Source organism: Gouania willdenowi, chromosome 15 (genome assembly GCF_900634775.1).
Source record: "Gouania willdenowi chromosome 15, fGouWil2.1, whole genome shotgun sequence".
NCBI classification, from domain to species: domain Eukaryota; kingdom Metazoa; phylum Chordata; class Actinopteri; order Blenniiformes; family Gobiesocidae; genus Gouania; species Gouania willdenowi.
This window is the reverse complement of record NC_041058.1, coordinates 10,192,086-10,208,737: the sequence shown is the minus strand read 5'-3', so window position 1 is coordinate 10,208,737 and position 16,652 is coordinate 10,192,086. Positions and strand designations below refer to the sequence as shown.

The window sequence follows — 16,652 nt, the reverse complement described above, 5'->3', positions numbered from 1 at the left end:
TGGTTGTTTGGTCAATTGTCTTTGAATGTTTGATTTAGGTTTCAATTCACATCTCTTGCGCTAATAAACACTTTACACTAGACTCTGTCTGTCTGTCAGTCAGTGAGTCATTGCTCAGTGCAGGTCTGTTCTGTTCCAGGTTCCAGTAAGATGATCTGACTGGCAAAGACGTGTGGAGATGCTTCCTTTTCTGGAAGGACCTGATGCATGGTGTTAGTGATCCTCTCTCTCGCTCTCTCTCTCTGGCCTGTCTGAGAGGAGCCTTATTTCATATCACGTCTGTACTGGACGCCACAGCAGAAACTGTCAAATCCTCACTTTAATTCTTGTTTTTTTCCTCTTTTACCTGCAACATTATCATCATAAATACAACTCTGTTGTAATTATTTCTTTCCAACTGTTTAACATCCAGTTTCCTAACTTCTCTCACCCCATTACCTATTTTCTGCACCTTTTTTGTGCTTCTTTGCCTCCAATCTCCATTCTCAGGTAGGAAGCACTAACGAACTTTGCTCTAATTCTGATCTTCTGCGTTCTCATTGCTCTTACACATCAACATCCTTCTCTTCTTCCTCTTCATCCTGTCTCCATACTCTCCTCCTGCCTCCACACCCTGACTGAGAGCGCGCTGCTCAGAGTCGCCAATTGCGCGCGGCAAAAGGCAGCAAGTGGGAGTGGACCTTACCAAGTGTGTGAGCGTGTGTGTGTGTGAAGAGGCAGAGGTGGTGAGAAGAAGGAGAAAAAGCAGGAGGCGAAAGGAGAGAGAGGGGGAGAGAGAGAGACAGAGAGAGAGTTAGAGCATCAGCACAGTCCTCCCAGTCTATCCCCTTTTTTGCTCACACTCCCACTCTGCATGGAACAATTCTTACTTCACTGCTTCCAGAATGGACATATTTGTGGCACCATTTCACCCGTGAAGACAGCAGCTGCAGCCACTCCTCCTCCAGAAGCTTCTACATGCTGGATTTAACCAAAAAGTGAGGAGGAGAGGAACAAGGGGGAGATCTCAGAATATGAGTGAGGAAGCTAAGGAGAAATCAAGCGGCGGGAAAGGAGCCCATCGCAAGAAGAAAGGCAAAAAGGTAGGACTGAAGAGCTTTCTTTGTCTTGGAGCGCTTGGTTTTTAAAATCTCAGCAGCTGTCTGATTTTATGTGAAGCTGTTTTTTTCTCTCTTTTTTTGTTTGTTTGATGAGGTTCAGTGTGTTTTTGTGTTATTTATTCAAAACTAAATTATTATTTTGGTTTTCCATGCATATTGTTGAGCTTGTTTGAAAACAGTACGAGTCAGTGAATGGATTTACAATACCAGAGGTGAACTTGGTCATGAAATTGTTTTGTTTTCCTGCTTTAAAATGAACGGCAGCATGTCTATCATCAGTCATTATTTACAGCATTGATGTCCAACTGGTCTGTCTGGTTGTTTTGTGGAGGTTGAATAACTCTGGGAGCGCTGGTATGTCAAGAAGAGAGACCGTGTGTACATACTTGGAGGTGAGGGATGCCCTCAGGGGTTAGGGTTGGGGCACGTAATGCACACACTGCACAGTGTGTGTATGTGTGTGTACGCGTGCGTGTGCGAGTGTGTCATAATGTTGTTTTTCACAGGACCAGGTATAATGACTTCTAATTGACAGTCTCCAACAGAAAAACATGTTTGGACCAATGAAGGGGAATGTGTGTTTGAAGCTGAGGATTTTCTTCTAATTGTGCCGTGAGACAAAGATTGCGAGTCTTAAAACGATATAATCACTGAGACCTTTTCTGTGGACAAAAGCACGAACCTTTCAACACAAATAACATTTTAAAGAATAAAAGAAGTGATGTGGAAATCAAACTAGTTTTAAAATGACTTATTTGTGCATTAGAGACCCTCAGAATAGACAATATCAATACATTTTAAAGGCTCGTCTGGGCAAAACAAAAAAAGAATGAGCATTTTTTTTTTGCTATTTTTAAAATATAAAGCTGCTACAAGATGTTTTTTAATGGCAAATCTGTAGGATTTTAATAATTTGCGTAAATAATTTTATATAAATATCTGTGCAAGCTTAAATGTATCATGTCGTAAAATTACAAAAAAAAACAGTTTGAGGAATATTAATTGTTTTTCCAGTTTATTTCTAACAGTTCTGAGTCTGAATAATTGAAGCTTTAACGTATTTTTCAAAAAGAACTTGCTGAAATTATTACGCGGAAGTCAAGGAAACATCAAAACGATTAGCAGACGCCTCTGAAGAAGACTGGATGTTGACAGTCGAAACATGTCAGGAGATCAAATTAAATTTCCTCAAAAATAGTTGTCTGAATAAATGAAACCATAACATACATAACATTTTATTTTGTAATATGAATTACATATACTGTAAAAGTCATTTAAATAGAAAAAGGTTGGAATTTATGCAAATAAAAAAGCATTTAATTCATTTATTTTACCGACTTAGGCGATTACTTTAGATCTAATTAATTCATATTTAACCTAATATTTAAGGTTGAAGGTTTTGCACACTTGAACAAATCATGTAAGACAGTCTTTCTATTCACTTTTGTGATATCTGTGTATTTAGGAAAGATTGATTCCAGAATAATTGCTATTTTTTGTGCATAATAAAAATAGAAATTATATATATCCAACTCAATTTTCCAGTAGAGTAAGATTAGGAAGGCTGTGTTTCGTTCACCAATAGGATTATAACCACAGCGCATGCTCGTTACTTGTGTGTTTTCCCAGCACAGCCCAGCCCGTTATCTCCCCTCACACAGTGCAGCCACGAAGCTGAAACTCAAGCCCAAGCTCAGAATAATGCATATTAATGCTTTTCACATATTATGCATGCTGTTTGTTTGCTGCACAAATGCTTGCATCTTTCCATTTATGTCTGTGTTTTGGCTTTCTTTTTAGTTTTTTGGAGCATGTGTTCCTGATAACTATGCCAGATGTGTAAATGATGGTAGTCATGACAACTAGTCTCTTCTCTGAGTGAGTGATGTCGAGGGGTGAGAGAGGGAAGATAACACAGGGAGAGAGGGAGGGGGTGGACTGGTGAACTTGGCGGCCAGAACAGAAATATATTTTTCATGAGGCGGCTTCTGTGACGGGTGAAGCTTCAAGGATGCAATCAAGATTCTCTCTACTCAAGGTCCTAGACTTCTCCTGATTATGACGGGGCTCGTAAATCAGCACCAATCACAGTGTTGTTGGATTTTACTTTTTTAGGGGTTTTTTGTGTGTCATGCATTGTTGCCAATGGTTGGTATGAGTGCATTTCTGAGTGTTTGTCAGTGCGTTTGTGCAGCACTTTGATGTTCCATCAAGTGATCTTGGAGAGGCTTAATGATTTGAATATGATGTAATGATAGAGATACTGAGGTTTACATAACACACACACACACACACACACACACACATACACCTACACGCTTTTCGGTCAAAATTTTGTCAATGTATCGTAAAATAAAAAAATTTGAAATTTGTGTGTGTGTGCTCGTTCATATTTACACATAAATTTGGAGTATGTACGGAATGCGACCCGGAAGTGACCGGCATGCGTAAAAAGGTCCTGAGGTATGCAGGCACGCACTGTTTACAGAAGTAAATATGAGGTGTGTGTGTGTGTGTGTGTGTGTGTGTGTGTGTGTGTGTGTGTGTGTGTGTGTGTGTGTGTGTGTGTGTGTGTGTGTGTGTGTGTGTGTGTGTGTGTGTGTGTGTGTGTGTGTGTGTGTGTGTGTGTGTGTGTGTGTGTGTGTGTGTGTGTGTGGCATTGATATGTATAATATAAAAACATATTTATTGATTTTAAGAACTCACTCTTCTTCCACTGTCTACTTTTCTACTTACAACCTCCACTAAGGTCTTCCCTCCTCCCCTGTCGTTTGGTCTGGGATGCAGAATTAGGACGCTATCGTATTTTGGTGACGTAAGGGTCAGACAGACTGTGGCCTGGCCATTCAGACAGCAGTCACATTGCAAAATATCAGATACATATCTGATTTATATCCACATATGAAAGTGGCCTGTGTCAGATTTGAAAAAATTGCAATTGTACTGTTCACATTGACGTGATAAATTCAGATATGGGCAAAAAAAATCGGAAATGACCTGCAGTGTGACCATACTGTATCCTTTACCTGATAAAAGGTTTTCGTGTAATGCAACTTCAATAGAATAAAACTCAAAAAGTCAAGATTACCTGTGATTTTCACACGAGCAAACACAATAATTTCACCATCTTTACTAAACAAAAACACATTCAAGTGTTCCTCCAAACATCAATCTACCAAAGTGGAATATACCTCCTTCCATCCTACACAGAGTATACTGGAGGCTAATCAATCTAAATGAGGACACAAAGCACGGTACATTATGACACACATCACACATTTTACAGTTACACATTTGCTATTAAATTACTCTTGTAAAGCTAAGATATTATGTTTAAGCACAGAGAAAACCAGAGTACCTGTAGAAAACCCATTCAAGATCAGGAAGAACACACAAACCCTGCCCACATCAGATTTTTGTTTCTGGGTTAACACTTTCTAAATTTAAACAGCCCCTGAACTGTAAGATTTAGTGTGTGTTTACACATCCTGGTGATAGTGTAAGCTTTGTGTAAGGAGCACTGATGTTTCTGTGTAAAACAAACCAGAGCTGCTTCTGTCAAGGCATTTTGCTTTTTGTTTCTGTCAAACACGCAACAGCAGCGACGGCAGAGAAAATGTGCCATCATCGACACGCATTGGAATTCAGGCACAAACAAGCTCTTGTCCTTTTGGTTATAATACTTCTCAGTCTGTGTATTCTGCTGCTGCTCCTCATAATATTTCATACACTTGAGACAAAAGGCAAGCTGCACGGAGAGTTCATTTACTTGTTGCTATACTTTACCTGTGACTTGTACTCTTTTATTGGCCTGCAAAAGACCGGGTTGGAGGTATTGGGTATAATGTTTCATTGGGATGATAAAAAGGCTTCAGATTATTATCAGAAAAGGTTAAAAAGACAATTTTAATCAGAACTTAGTCCTCACTGAACTGGACTTGTCTTTTGTGTTGCTTCTAATGAGGCATCAGTCAGTTAGGGTAGCACGACTCGGGCAGCTCTGTTCTTTGTCCTGAATGGAAAATCCCTGCCAGTGTTACAGAGAGCCTCACGTCTGGAGAGCTTTGGAAATAGGCTGTTCTGTGACGGTGGCTTCAAAGAGAAACGGCACATCACGTCCCCCCCAGATATAGACGCAGGGCACTGGTGATTGTGTTGATGGAAGACGTGAATCGTCTGGATGTGAGAGAGCGCTGCTTTTGTTTGTCTGATTACACTAATGGGCTTGGCATAGATGAAATCCATAAGGAGGGAGAGGTTGTTTTATTATGCATATAGGTCTGCTGGGAGAGAGTAAGTGGAGAGCATTCAGTAAATACAGCACTGGTATTCGTTTGTCTGACGGGGCGTGGCACACAGGCTGCTCAGTGGTTCTCAGGTTGGTATTGGTACATCTGATTTAGAAATCTAGACATCTACCATTCATTACATGGAGAATCCCATCTACCTTAAACATACCTAGGATTTTTCCTGCTATTCCTATTTCCTCCCACAGCCCCAAACATGAATGTTATGTAATCAAATGAATAAATAAAAAGACTGGTGGAATATTTGGTTTTGATTGTGATTGTCTTCAGTCAAGATCCTGCAATGAACAAGACACCTGTCAGGCTGTGTATCCTGCCTAATGTCCTTCTAGACCATACGTGTCAAACTCAAGCCCCAGGGGATGAATTTTGCCATTTAGGGCATCCAATTTGGCTCACAGCAGGAAGCAAAAAAGTCAGAGAAATGGTGATTGCTTGTGTAAATAACCTACTAGTTCAGTTGTAAGATATCTCCAAATTAATATTCAATTTCGATGACACTCAACTATATTAGCAGGGCTCACATTTTCCCCATTTTTATATCACATGATGGCAGTTATTTTTAATCGCAAATTGTTAAAATAACTCAATTTTTCCCAAATCCTGCAATTTTCTTAAAATTATTCCACAAAATTGCATAAAAATGGGTGAACTAAAATGAGTTTGACAGCCCTGCTATAGATAAAGGGTTTCAAACTAATTTTAGTTCACGGGCCAAATATGGAGCAGTTTGAGAGGTGGGCCACAGATTTTTATAACGTATAAATTATATATAAATGATAAAGTATGTGAGTATATCAATCCCTGCAGGATCTTCACTTACAGTTCCATTATTTTGGGGAAATTTTGTGGAGTATATTAAGGAAAATTTGCTTGATTTTGAAAAAACTTAAAGTTCTGCCGTCATGTGATATGTGGATCTTGTTGGGTTTTTTCTTTCCTATTATGAATTTTATATTTCGATAAGTGCATTGAGATGACTTTGTTGGAAATTGCGCTATACAGATAAAGTTGAATTGAGTTGATATAAGAACTCGAAAGCTTTCAAAATGTTCAATTTCATGCCAATCTTCTTTAATGCCTTTTGTTCCTGACAATAATCATTACACTAATCTAAACAAAACACTAAGAAAGAAATAATGAGAAGCCTAGAAATGTTGAAGAAATTAAATGATTATTATTATACTACATTAGATACGTGACTGGGAACAAATTGTAACATGGAACTAAGTGGAATAATAATAATTTGCGTTGACATGTGAAGTGGAGCGGAACAATAAATAAACTTTAAAAGTGGACATAAAAAAATATTTTTGTTAGTTTCATAATGTCCTGTATTTTTGACTTCTTCACTTTTACGTTTCTTTTTTATGCAAGTAATTTGTTTATTTTAGTTTTTGATTCATTATCAAATATGATGTTACTTATTCCCAGTTAGTTAAATACAATTGAAAATGTCTTATTTGTGGGGCAATGGGCACAGGTGGGGATGTGACCTTCACTCAAAGTGGAACCCCTAAAAAGTTTGAGAATTGCTGATACAGATACAGCTGCACTGTGCACTTGTCGGTCCGTGTTCCAGCAGACAATCCTTCTTGTAGCAACATTGAAGTTTGATGACTTTATATAAGACTAGTAGCTCACACTTTTACATGTGGAGAAGAGTGAGTGCACATGTGCTCAGCCTGTGGCTCTGTAAATGTATGCATGTGTGTGGGAGGCGTGTATTCCTGTTTTCTTTGTGGATGTGTAGGGTAGGCGAGGTTAGGCGTTTGCAGAGCCTGGGACCAGCTGCATGCCCTGGGGAGAGGGCAGAGAGATCAGGCTGTCAGGGCTCCATCACTCTCTGATGGACCAGCGCTCTCTCTCCTCGTCTTCTCTTCAGAGGAAGAGGAGAAAGGATGAGGTGAGAAAGACTAGAGGAGCCAAGGGAGAGTCGGGGTGGGAACAAAAGATGGAGAGTGAAGGCTAGGTGTGAGTAGAGGTGTGACAGGAGTTCGGTCCAGGATAAGAAAGTGTTTTTTAAAAAAAAAGGTCATTCTTTGGAGTCCAAATTGCAGCAGAGGACAATTTAAGAAGCCAGTCGTTTCACAGACCATAGTTCTATTATTATACAATATTGGGTGTTTAATAACATTTTTGTCATATCCTTCCAATACTTTCATAAATTCTTCGGCCCCTTTCACCTCCTTGAACAAACAATCTGAGGAGAGGCCTGGATGAGATTTATTTCATGCCTTTTTGTGAAAATGAATCAATACCAGTGAGAGTTGGGCTTAATTTAAGAACCCTTTCTATTTCTCTAGAAGAGACGACAATTCTATTTCATTTAGCACGTTTTCTGTAATGTTTTAAGTCTTGGCAGAAGTCTTAATCTTTAACAGCAGCCCTTTTTTTTTCTAAAGAAAGATACACTTCCTTAATGTTTCGGAAGTGGATTACGGCCAATTTCGATGGAGAAAATAATTTTGGGAAAATCAAAAATAACATTGAAATATTGAGAATAAAGTCAAAATGTCAAAATCAAAATTTTGAGATTAAAGTTGAAATATAATGTGAAGATTAAAGTCAAAATTTCCAAAAATAAACTTAATATAAACTGGCCCTAGTCAGTTTCCGTAGATTTGACTTTATTAGTACACCTTTGACTTTTATCACGGTATAATATTTTGAGTTTATTTTTTTAATTTTCGACTTTAATCTCGACATTTCAACTTTATTTTTTATTTTCCAAAAATAATTTTCTTCATCAAAAGTGGCCCTAATCTGCTTCCATAAAATGTAAAACTTTGTTTAAAAAAAAACGAAATTCTGACTTGGCTGAAAGAGCTCCCTTTTGGTCTTCACTTACAACATGAAAATAACATTTTGTGTGTGCTAAGCAGCAGCAGTTTTACATACTGGTGCTAACTGCAGCCTTAACCATAAAGGCTAAGCTTTGTGTATACACTTCATACTCCTGAGCTATTTCCTTTCCCTTTCCTGTCAAAAGGGAAATAAAGGGGGTGAAATGAAGTGCTTCAGCGTCAGCGTGAGCACACTGTTATCATCTTTGCGATCCTTCTTACATCTCTCTTGTACCAGTGTCGTCATGGCAACTGTTGAACAGGATGACAAAGGCTTTTGTTGACAGCCAACATGCAATAATGTTGGATGATGTTTGTCCTGTTGACTGCCAAACTTAGCCACGACCGCAGCATTGTCTCACCGTGTTTTCTCACCTATTCAATATCATTGCATTTACTATAGCTGACGAACATGAAAAGCAAAGTATACCACAGGTGTATTTACAGTCTGCATATAGAAAGGATGACTCACATATGTCAAACATGTTCTAAGAATACAGAATCCGTATCTATACTAGGGGTTGAACGATTTTAAAAGTCGACTCTATGTGCACACTAGTTGAGTCGACGTTGATCACCAAGAGCTGAAGCCGAGCCGAATGGCAGCCGACTGCCGCTGTTGTGCCAAAATCTGACCCAAAAAATTCTGAACGCAGGTGGTGACAGTTCCAACCTCTGTGGCTTCTCGGTGGACATTTACCCCTTCTTAAACACGTTTGTACTTCTCCAGTCTGCATTTACTTCACCCACCGGGGCGTCATGTTTAAGGGGGAGTAAACAACTTTTTAATAGCTACGAAGAGGTTTACGCAGTTGACGTAGCACTCTTCTTCTTTACCGCAGAGAAACCGCAGTGGTCACAGATATTTTCAGGTCACAGACTCTGCACAGGCTTTGCTCTGTTGCACCGCCATCTTGGGCAAAAGTCAGGTACTGCAACTAGTCGACGTCACGTGGACAGCGTCGCGAGACAACATTAAAGTCGACTAGTCTGTTCAACCCCTAATGTATACATCTAAGTTAGATTTAGGACATTTAGGAAAAGGTTGTGAGCGATGAGAACCAATCTGATGACTGTCTTCTTGTTTATAGTGGAACCAGTCTGTGCTGTGCCTGTTGATTTCCTGGTTTTAACAACATTTATAATGTTATTTTTATAATGTTGATTCTAGTTGCAAAGTATTGTTTATTTAATTTGGATATTTTATTTTAGGTTCACATGAATCTGCACAGTTCTGTCATTGCTCTTGAAAATAACCGGTGCTGAATTTGTTCTCTAAGCACTCATCTTGACAATGCACTTCACAGCAGGATGTGGCTTCCTCTGAAATTCAAAATGTCTGACAGATAGTTGAAGAACTGAGACTCAGTTTAGAGAAGCAGGCCTTTGTCTGACAAGCAACCAAAGCAGGTTTTCTATTTTAGGAATTTTTGTTTTATTTCAAGCCTGAAATAACACAGTTCTAGTTCAGCTCGTACTAATTGACAATGTTTACAACTAAACAAAACATTTGGAATAAAGCTTTGTAATTGTCTTATCAATAATCCCATTATAGTTCTCAACTGACTCACACAGCCGTCCTGTCCCTGAAAATATAATTAAAGTCAGAAAATATCAATATAGTTTTTGTTAGGTAGGTTCTTTTAAACAGCATGTAGAGAATAATTAAAGTGACTAATTGGCCTCACAGTGACGTCTGTGAATTCTTTTTTTAAAGGTTTTACTTTTTAAATATAGAGAGCCAACAATGTTCTAAACTGCCAGTCCATCACCTATGGCTTATAAAGACTTCATTTAAGTGATATTTGCATATGGAAATTTAACTTTAACAGTTTCATCTCAAAGTCTGTCTTTTGGCTCTTTAAAGAGGGCTTCCTTATTATTTGGCTCCACAAAACAGAACAAAGCTAAGCGTCCAACGGCACTGTGCTGACTGCAACAACCATGTATGATATCCCTCTTTCTAGATATAGGTTTGCGGGAGAATGCAGCAATACATGAGTCCCAGTGCTACGTCCCCCTGAGCCACATGTTATGAGAGACAGAATGACAGAATGTGGAAGATAACGATGGATGAGAGGCAGGGGAGGACTAAGGAAATTACATCTTTCAAGGAAAGTGAAGCATAGGAATTCCCGACAGGTGAAACTAAAGCCATTTTTCAAAGGAAGGGAGAAACTGGAGGAGAGGACATATCAGAGTGTGGATGAGTATCAGAAACGTATGCAAGCGAATGCTCAAATGTACACTTAAAATAAACCTCCAGAGGCACGCAGAAGATCCACATTCCCTCGGGCTTCGGTGTCAGTGATGGCAGAGCGTTTTCTCTGTCACAGCATTAAATAACGAAAGAAATCATCTCCTCTCCTGCATAGTTAAACTGTGACATTTGGCAGGTCTGAGCATGTGTAGAAAAATGCTCCCTTTGTTGTCTCAACGCCTTCTGCTCCAGTTTTTACAACTGTGGAATGAGCAAAGTAGTTTCATACTGAAAACTCAATTTCCTTTCAGGACATCTGATATGGTCTTGAATTAATAACGTTTTACTCTCAGACACAAGACATGTTGCTCTAAAAAGAGATTTATTTATTTATTTATTTATTTTATTTATTCCGTTTAATTGAAAAGATTGAACCAAAAAATGTTTAGTGAAGCTACAAAAGATATTGGTCCCCATTGGGTTTGAAATTAAGTGACTTCAATCAGGAAAAAAATTCTTATTTGAATATAAATTATTGGTACGTTCTATTCACAGCAAGAAGGTCCTGGATTCCAGCCCTGTGTGGAGTTTGCATGTTCTCCCTGTGCTTGCGTGGGTTTTCTCCGGATATTCCGGCTTCCTCCCATCCTCAACAATCCAAAAACATGACTGTAAGGTTGATTGTAGTCTTTAAATTGCCAGTAGGAGTGAATGTGACTGTTTCTCTGTGTGTGTTGCCCTGCAATGGACTGGCACCCTGTCCAGGGTGTACCCCACCTAACGCCCAAAGAGAGCTGGAGAAAGGCACCAGCAGACCCTTGCGACCCAGAAAAAAGGAGCAAGCGGGTCAGAAAATGAATAAATTGGTTATTATTCAACCATAACATGCAGATTTTGGATTTCTCTCTTAATTAGTATTGTTTAATGTGCCTTTAAATAACTTTGGTCACCATAAAAATCAAGTGAGTGAAAGCTTTGTTGCCTTTAATGTGGATAGCCGTGTTTTGTCAATAGTTTTGTCCAGCTCCAAATACGCTGCTACAACTCTCTAAAAGTCTTCATTTTGTAATGAACACATTAAAGTTAAGCACAACAAGACTAGACAGAAAATCACTGCATTTTATTAGTTCATTAATTCTTTTCCTATTTAAAATGTGTTTAGTGTTGCTGTTGTGTGTACGTGTGTGTTATCTCTCAGTATGCAAAACAGGCTAGCAAAATACTACGTTGGCAAAGCAACTGTCACCTATCTCCAGGTAGACGGGTAGGTCAAGGATAAGTTCCCCAACTTGAAGCATAAGTGAATGCAATAACTAATTACCGAGGTTACAAGGAATTGCAAGGCCCTCAGGCAATTCTTAAGAGTAGCTTTTTATTGTCGTAGTTTTCTCTAGAAATGTTTCCACTGTTGTGCAGCCTTTACCAGCATCGCACTCAGTCTGAAAGTTGACTTTGTGTGGACTTCTGAATGCCAACATGCCTTTGAAGATGCAAAATCTCTTCTCAGCCAATTGCCAGTGCTTGCTGCCCGTGACCTCACCAACCCCTTCAAGCTAGAGATTGATGCCAATGCAGTGGGAGATGGGGTTGTCATTTAATAGAAAGATGTCAGTAGAGTGGGTCATCAGGTATGCTATTTTAACAAGCACCAATACCATTATTCTACCATCGAGCAGGAAACCCTTGCTTTGTATAGGCTATCCAACACTTTGAACCATATGTCGGCTCTAGTTCCATACCCATCATTATAGACCATTACCCTCTCGTCGTTCTCTCCCGCACGTACAATCACAACCATAGCACAGGAGTACCACCTTGGCATCAGACACAAATAAGGGTCAGAAAATGGTGTTTTAGTTAGTTCAGTTGAGATTTGAAATCAAGAAACACCAGTGAGTAAATTTTCTGCTTTCTAGACATTTGTAAAACTCAAAGTCCATTAAAATCTGAGCATATTGGCCTCCTCGAAGCATATTTAGGAGTCAAAATGGGGTAATTTCACAGCTTGATTGCGTCTGTAGAGCTTTGTGCTCTGCAGTAGTGGAGTGTTCATATGTGCGTCACTTCTTTTTTGAAAAGGCACAGGGCTCCTCGTGCCCCGAGGTCTTTAATGGCACAAATGCAACGTGACAATCTCCAGCTGAGAAGGTGTGAGTTTGCTAATGAGACACACTTTGGACCTGTGACTGTGGCGCTGTGTGTTTTTATGAGGAGATCTGGTGACCTGAGCAACACCATGAAGAGCTTACAAGATAAAATGAGGAATGTTTTTGGCAAGCGGACCGGGGTTTAGTTTCTCTTAAGCTCAGCCTTTCCCCAAAAACTGTCAAACAACCAATGAAATGACTTTCACCATCAATTATTGTATCTTTTGTTTTGTTGTTACAATTTTAGAAAATGGTAAAGTATTTCTCAAAGCCTTACAAAAAATAGAATAAATAATGGGATTGAAACAGTTTTGAGACTTGAAAATTATTATAATTTTCCAGTAATTATTTTATAGCAGAACTTTTTTTTATGGCTTAAGTAATTATATCTTGGAAAGAAGCAAATTAAAAATGGAAATGAACAAATTAACTGTCCCTCAACTGAGATTTTTTGGGAACAATAGCATTTTATTAATGTCATTTTACTATGCAGTTTAAAAACTTACCACCATTTACCACCTAAATTTATTTATTCTATTATGGTTTTAATACCTTTCTCATTTCCGTTTTTCAGATTGAGTCAGAGTGCACTCTTTGATTTCGACAAACAAGTTGGATCATCCAACACAAAGCTTATATATATTCTGAGTCGTCCGAATGAACAGGAGCAGGGATGGAAAGGAATGGTTCACCCAGCCCAAACGCGCACTATTGCAATACCACTCTTCCCATCTATGATATATCTTATAGGGATGTGCCGATACAACTTTTACACTTCCGATACGATATCGATATTGCAACCTTGCCCATTGACCGATATTGATCCGATACGATATCAGCACGAATCATACATACTTTTATCACTTATTTTGTAGTGTGGAATTTTGGAAAAGGCTTCATATAGTGATGTTACTCAAACAGAGAACAATAGTCAGCAACAGTAGGTATGAGAAAAACTGACCCATTTATTATTAACCAATTGGTTACATACATTTTAACCTTCAACATAATATCTACAGTATTGCAATATTATGCAATTGAATAAATATAATATATATCTGAGATTTTAGAAGCAGTCCTATAAAATCAGATATTTGTTTGATGGCTGATATCGAACCGATATCAATATCGGGACACCTCTAACATTTTATGATCTTTCTGATATTTCGATATCTTGTTGCACGATATATCCTCCCACCCTCACTACCCACTGTTTTTTTTTGCAAATCCCAGACTTTAATGTGATTACACTTTTGACTCAGTCACTAATGTGTCTGTTTGAAAGTGAAAATGTCTCTCCCTCGTATCCCAGGGATTTAATTTGATTAATGTGAGTAAGCTCAAAGTGAAAGGAGAGCAGGAATTTACAGCATACGTTATAAGGATGATGAGATGGTGTCTCTGGGACAGCAGGGAAAGGAGAGGAAGGTTCAGCATTCACCCACATGCTTCATAAATAAATCACCTTTGAGATCCCAGCAGGAGCTGCTAGCATTTCATAGTTAGAGCTCATTCCCAAATGGCTTAGTTTATCCATGGAGAATAAGCCAAACTGTCATTTACCTACTGGGGGATGTTTTATAATGGCTTCATCCATCACCAATTATCACAAGCACTTAAAGTATGAGCAAAAGAGAAGCAGCAGCATGTAGAGCCTATGACAATGTGAACTTATGAGAATGGGAATTTTTCAACTCCTCTCCTCTGACTAAAATAAAAGCTCAAATCCTTTAAAAAAAAAACATACAGGAAAGTATTATGTAAAAGCAAGTAGGAGGACAAAAGTGGTGCCAAAAATGGATGAAGAGTAACTTTAGGCAGCACAGCACTGCACGTCCATACACAGTAATATAGTTAGAAAAAGAAATGATTTACACCCACTGTGTCATGAAACAATGAAGTCATCCTCCTCACTGTCCAGGACAAAGAGGGAATGAATGGTGCTGGGAACAAACCTGTGGCTGGGATTGATAATGGAGCCTCATGTGTTGGCGTGTGTGAGTGGAATTGGCTTGTGTTTTAGACGGCAGTGAGACAAACGTGGATAAAGAGTTTAATCCGCTATGAATTCAGTAAGTGCACATCTTAGTCCTAATAATGAACGAACGGAGGAGGTAACATTAGATAATATAAATAAAGGCGCGATCAGGAGGGATTGTTCTTTTTGTCTCACGTATGCTTTTAATACTGTCCTTCAATGGTCTGATCAAAGGCTGGTGTTGACACAGGCATTATATTGAAGGGAGAGGTACAGTATGTTTTTTGTTTGTCAATGTGGATTGTCTGACATAGTCTTTCATGTAGGACAATTCAACAGTCAGCTGATTCATAGCTTCTGTGAGAGTCTAATTGACCAAACCTAGGTTTCATGTTTTTAGGGTGAGAGCGCAAATAGTTGTGACTATATTCAAACCTAGTGAGGAGATTATGGAAAACTGTTTGAGCATAAATTTGATGTCTGTACGAGTGCTCAAATATGGAGTAGGCCTACTAGGTTTACATGTGAGCGAGTACATTACTAGTGAAGCAAAAATATCACACTGGTAATCTGTATATGCTAATAAGGGGGCGGGCGAAGCAAATTCAAGCTTGTCATTGGCTTTCAAAAACATTACAACCAATTAGGGAACTGGATTGGATATTCCCTTGTACTTAATTTGCATTAACTGTACTAATATCACTAGTGAATATTTTGGCTTTTGTGGTACCTACTACTAGTAGACTTAAAACATTATACTAATACTACTACTGAGTTTTTGAGTGCACTAGTAGTACTAGTAAAGAAAGAAATGTTTTAACTAGATAAGGTTTTTGGCAAAGAAGTCCACAGAATTGTCTACTTACTTAAAATATGTAAGTACTACTGCTGCTAGTTGCACAGAATTGTCTACTAGTAAACGATTTTGTGTAGAGTATTCTTTAGAGAAGAGTATTCTTTATTCATCCCGCAGTGGGAAAATTTACTGTCATGACGGCTCAATAAAAAAAAGTGCAATAAAAGACAACAGAAGGCAATACTGTACACAGTAAAACCCGAAAAACTCCCAAAAATAGTGCAAAGAAGATAAATAAAACATTACAATAATAGAAGCTATATATAAATAGAAAAAAAATACTATATAAAGAATAAAGGATATAGATAAATACATATTTACAGGTGGGGGCAAGGAAAATTATTTACATATTTACAGACAATTCAAGGAGAGAAACTAACTAGTAATCTCACTTGTAGGTTGTTTGTATTGTTTTCGAAAGCCAATGGCAAGCCTGATTAGCTTTTCCCCGCCCCCTCTTTCGCATATGATGCTGACCAGTGACACGTTTTGCTTCACTAGTGCTAATACTGACTCTTTTTGCCTTATTAAAAGGTGTGCACTAGTAAAACAAATTTCAGTACATGCACTTTGATTTGAGCACGAGTAGAGCTTAGCTACAGTATGGTCGGTATCACTGATATCAAATTCATGATCAAATGGCTTTCCATAAGGAGAATAGGAAATGCATATTTTGACTTGAGTGAGCTTAGTGTTGGACATCAACATAGATGAGCTGCTGACCAATAAAATATCTCCATGATTCCAACATGAATTACCTAAATCTTTCAGATAGAAACAGTGATTAAAAAGTAGTTTGAATTGTCTTACTTATAATACAGCAAAAGCAATCAAAACTGCTGACATTTTGTGATTTCTATCATTGCAAAAAGACGTACGTGGGCCTGAATTTGGAACCATTATTTCCTAACAGGAAATGACAGCTAATTGTCTGCATGAGCAGCAGACACACATTAGAATGGGACACAGAAAGCATTAGTATCGATCCTGTGCACGTCGGGGAGGGGTACAGTGCTGAGATCTGTAGAAATGTGACTAACACCGTCGCAGACAGGCCCTAATGAAGTTATCGTGACTTTCTCCTCTTTTGTGGCTCACTGGGATGTAACATCCACTGGACTTTGTGGTTAGATTATTCCTGCTAAGAGGGGTTTACATATTGAGAGGGGATTTTCTTCAGCATCATCAGGATGAGATTGGACTGAGAATGATCTACAT

The 16,652-nt window shown here is 38.6% G+C and overlaps 1 protein-coding gene across 1 annotated transcript in view; it reads left to right on the top strand.

Moving 5' to 3' along the window:
• LOC114476589 (ankyrin-3-like) overlaps positions 1-16,652 on the top strand; it is a 170,055-nt gene that overhangs the window by 23,451 nt on the left and 129,952 nt on the right. Inside the window, exon 2 of the mRNA XM_028468292.1 lies at positions 140-1,082. Coding sequence (XP_028324093.1) covers positions 1,014-1,082 — 69 coding nt within the window. The 5' untranslated portion in view covers positions 140-1,013. The remainder of the gene's footprint in view (positions 1-139; positions 1,083-16,652) is intronic.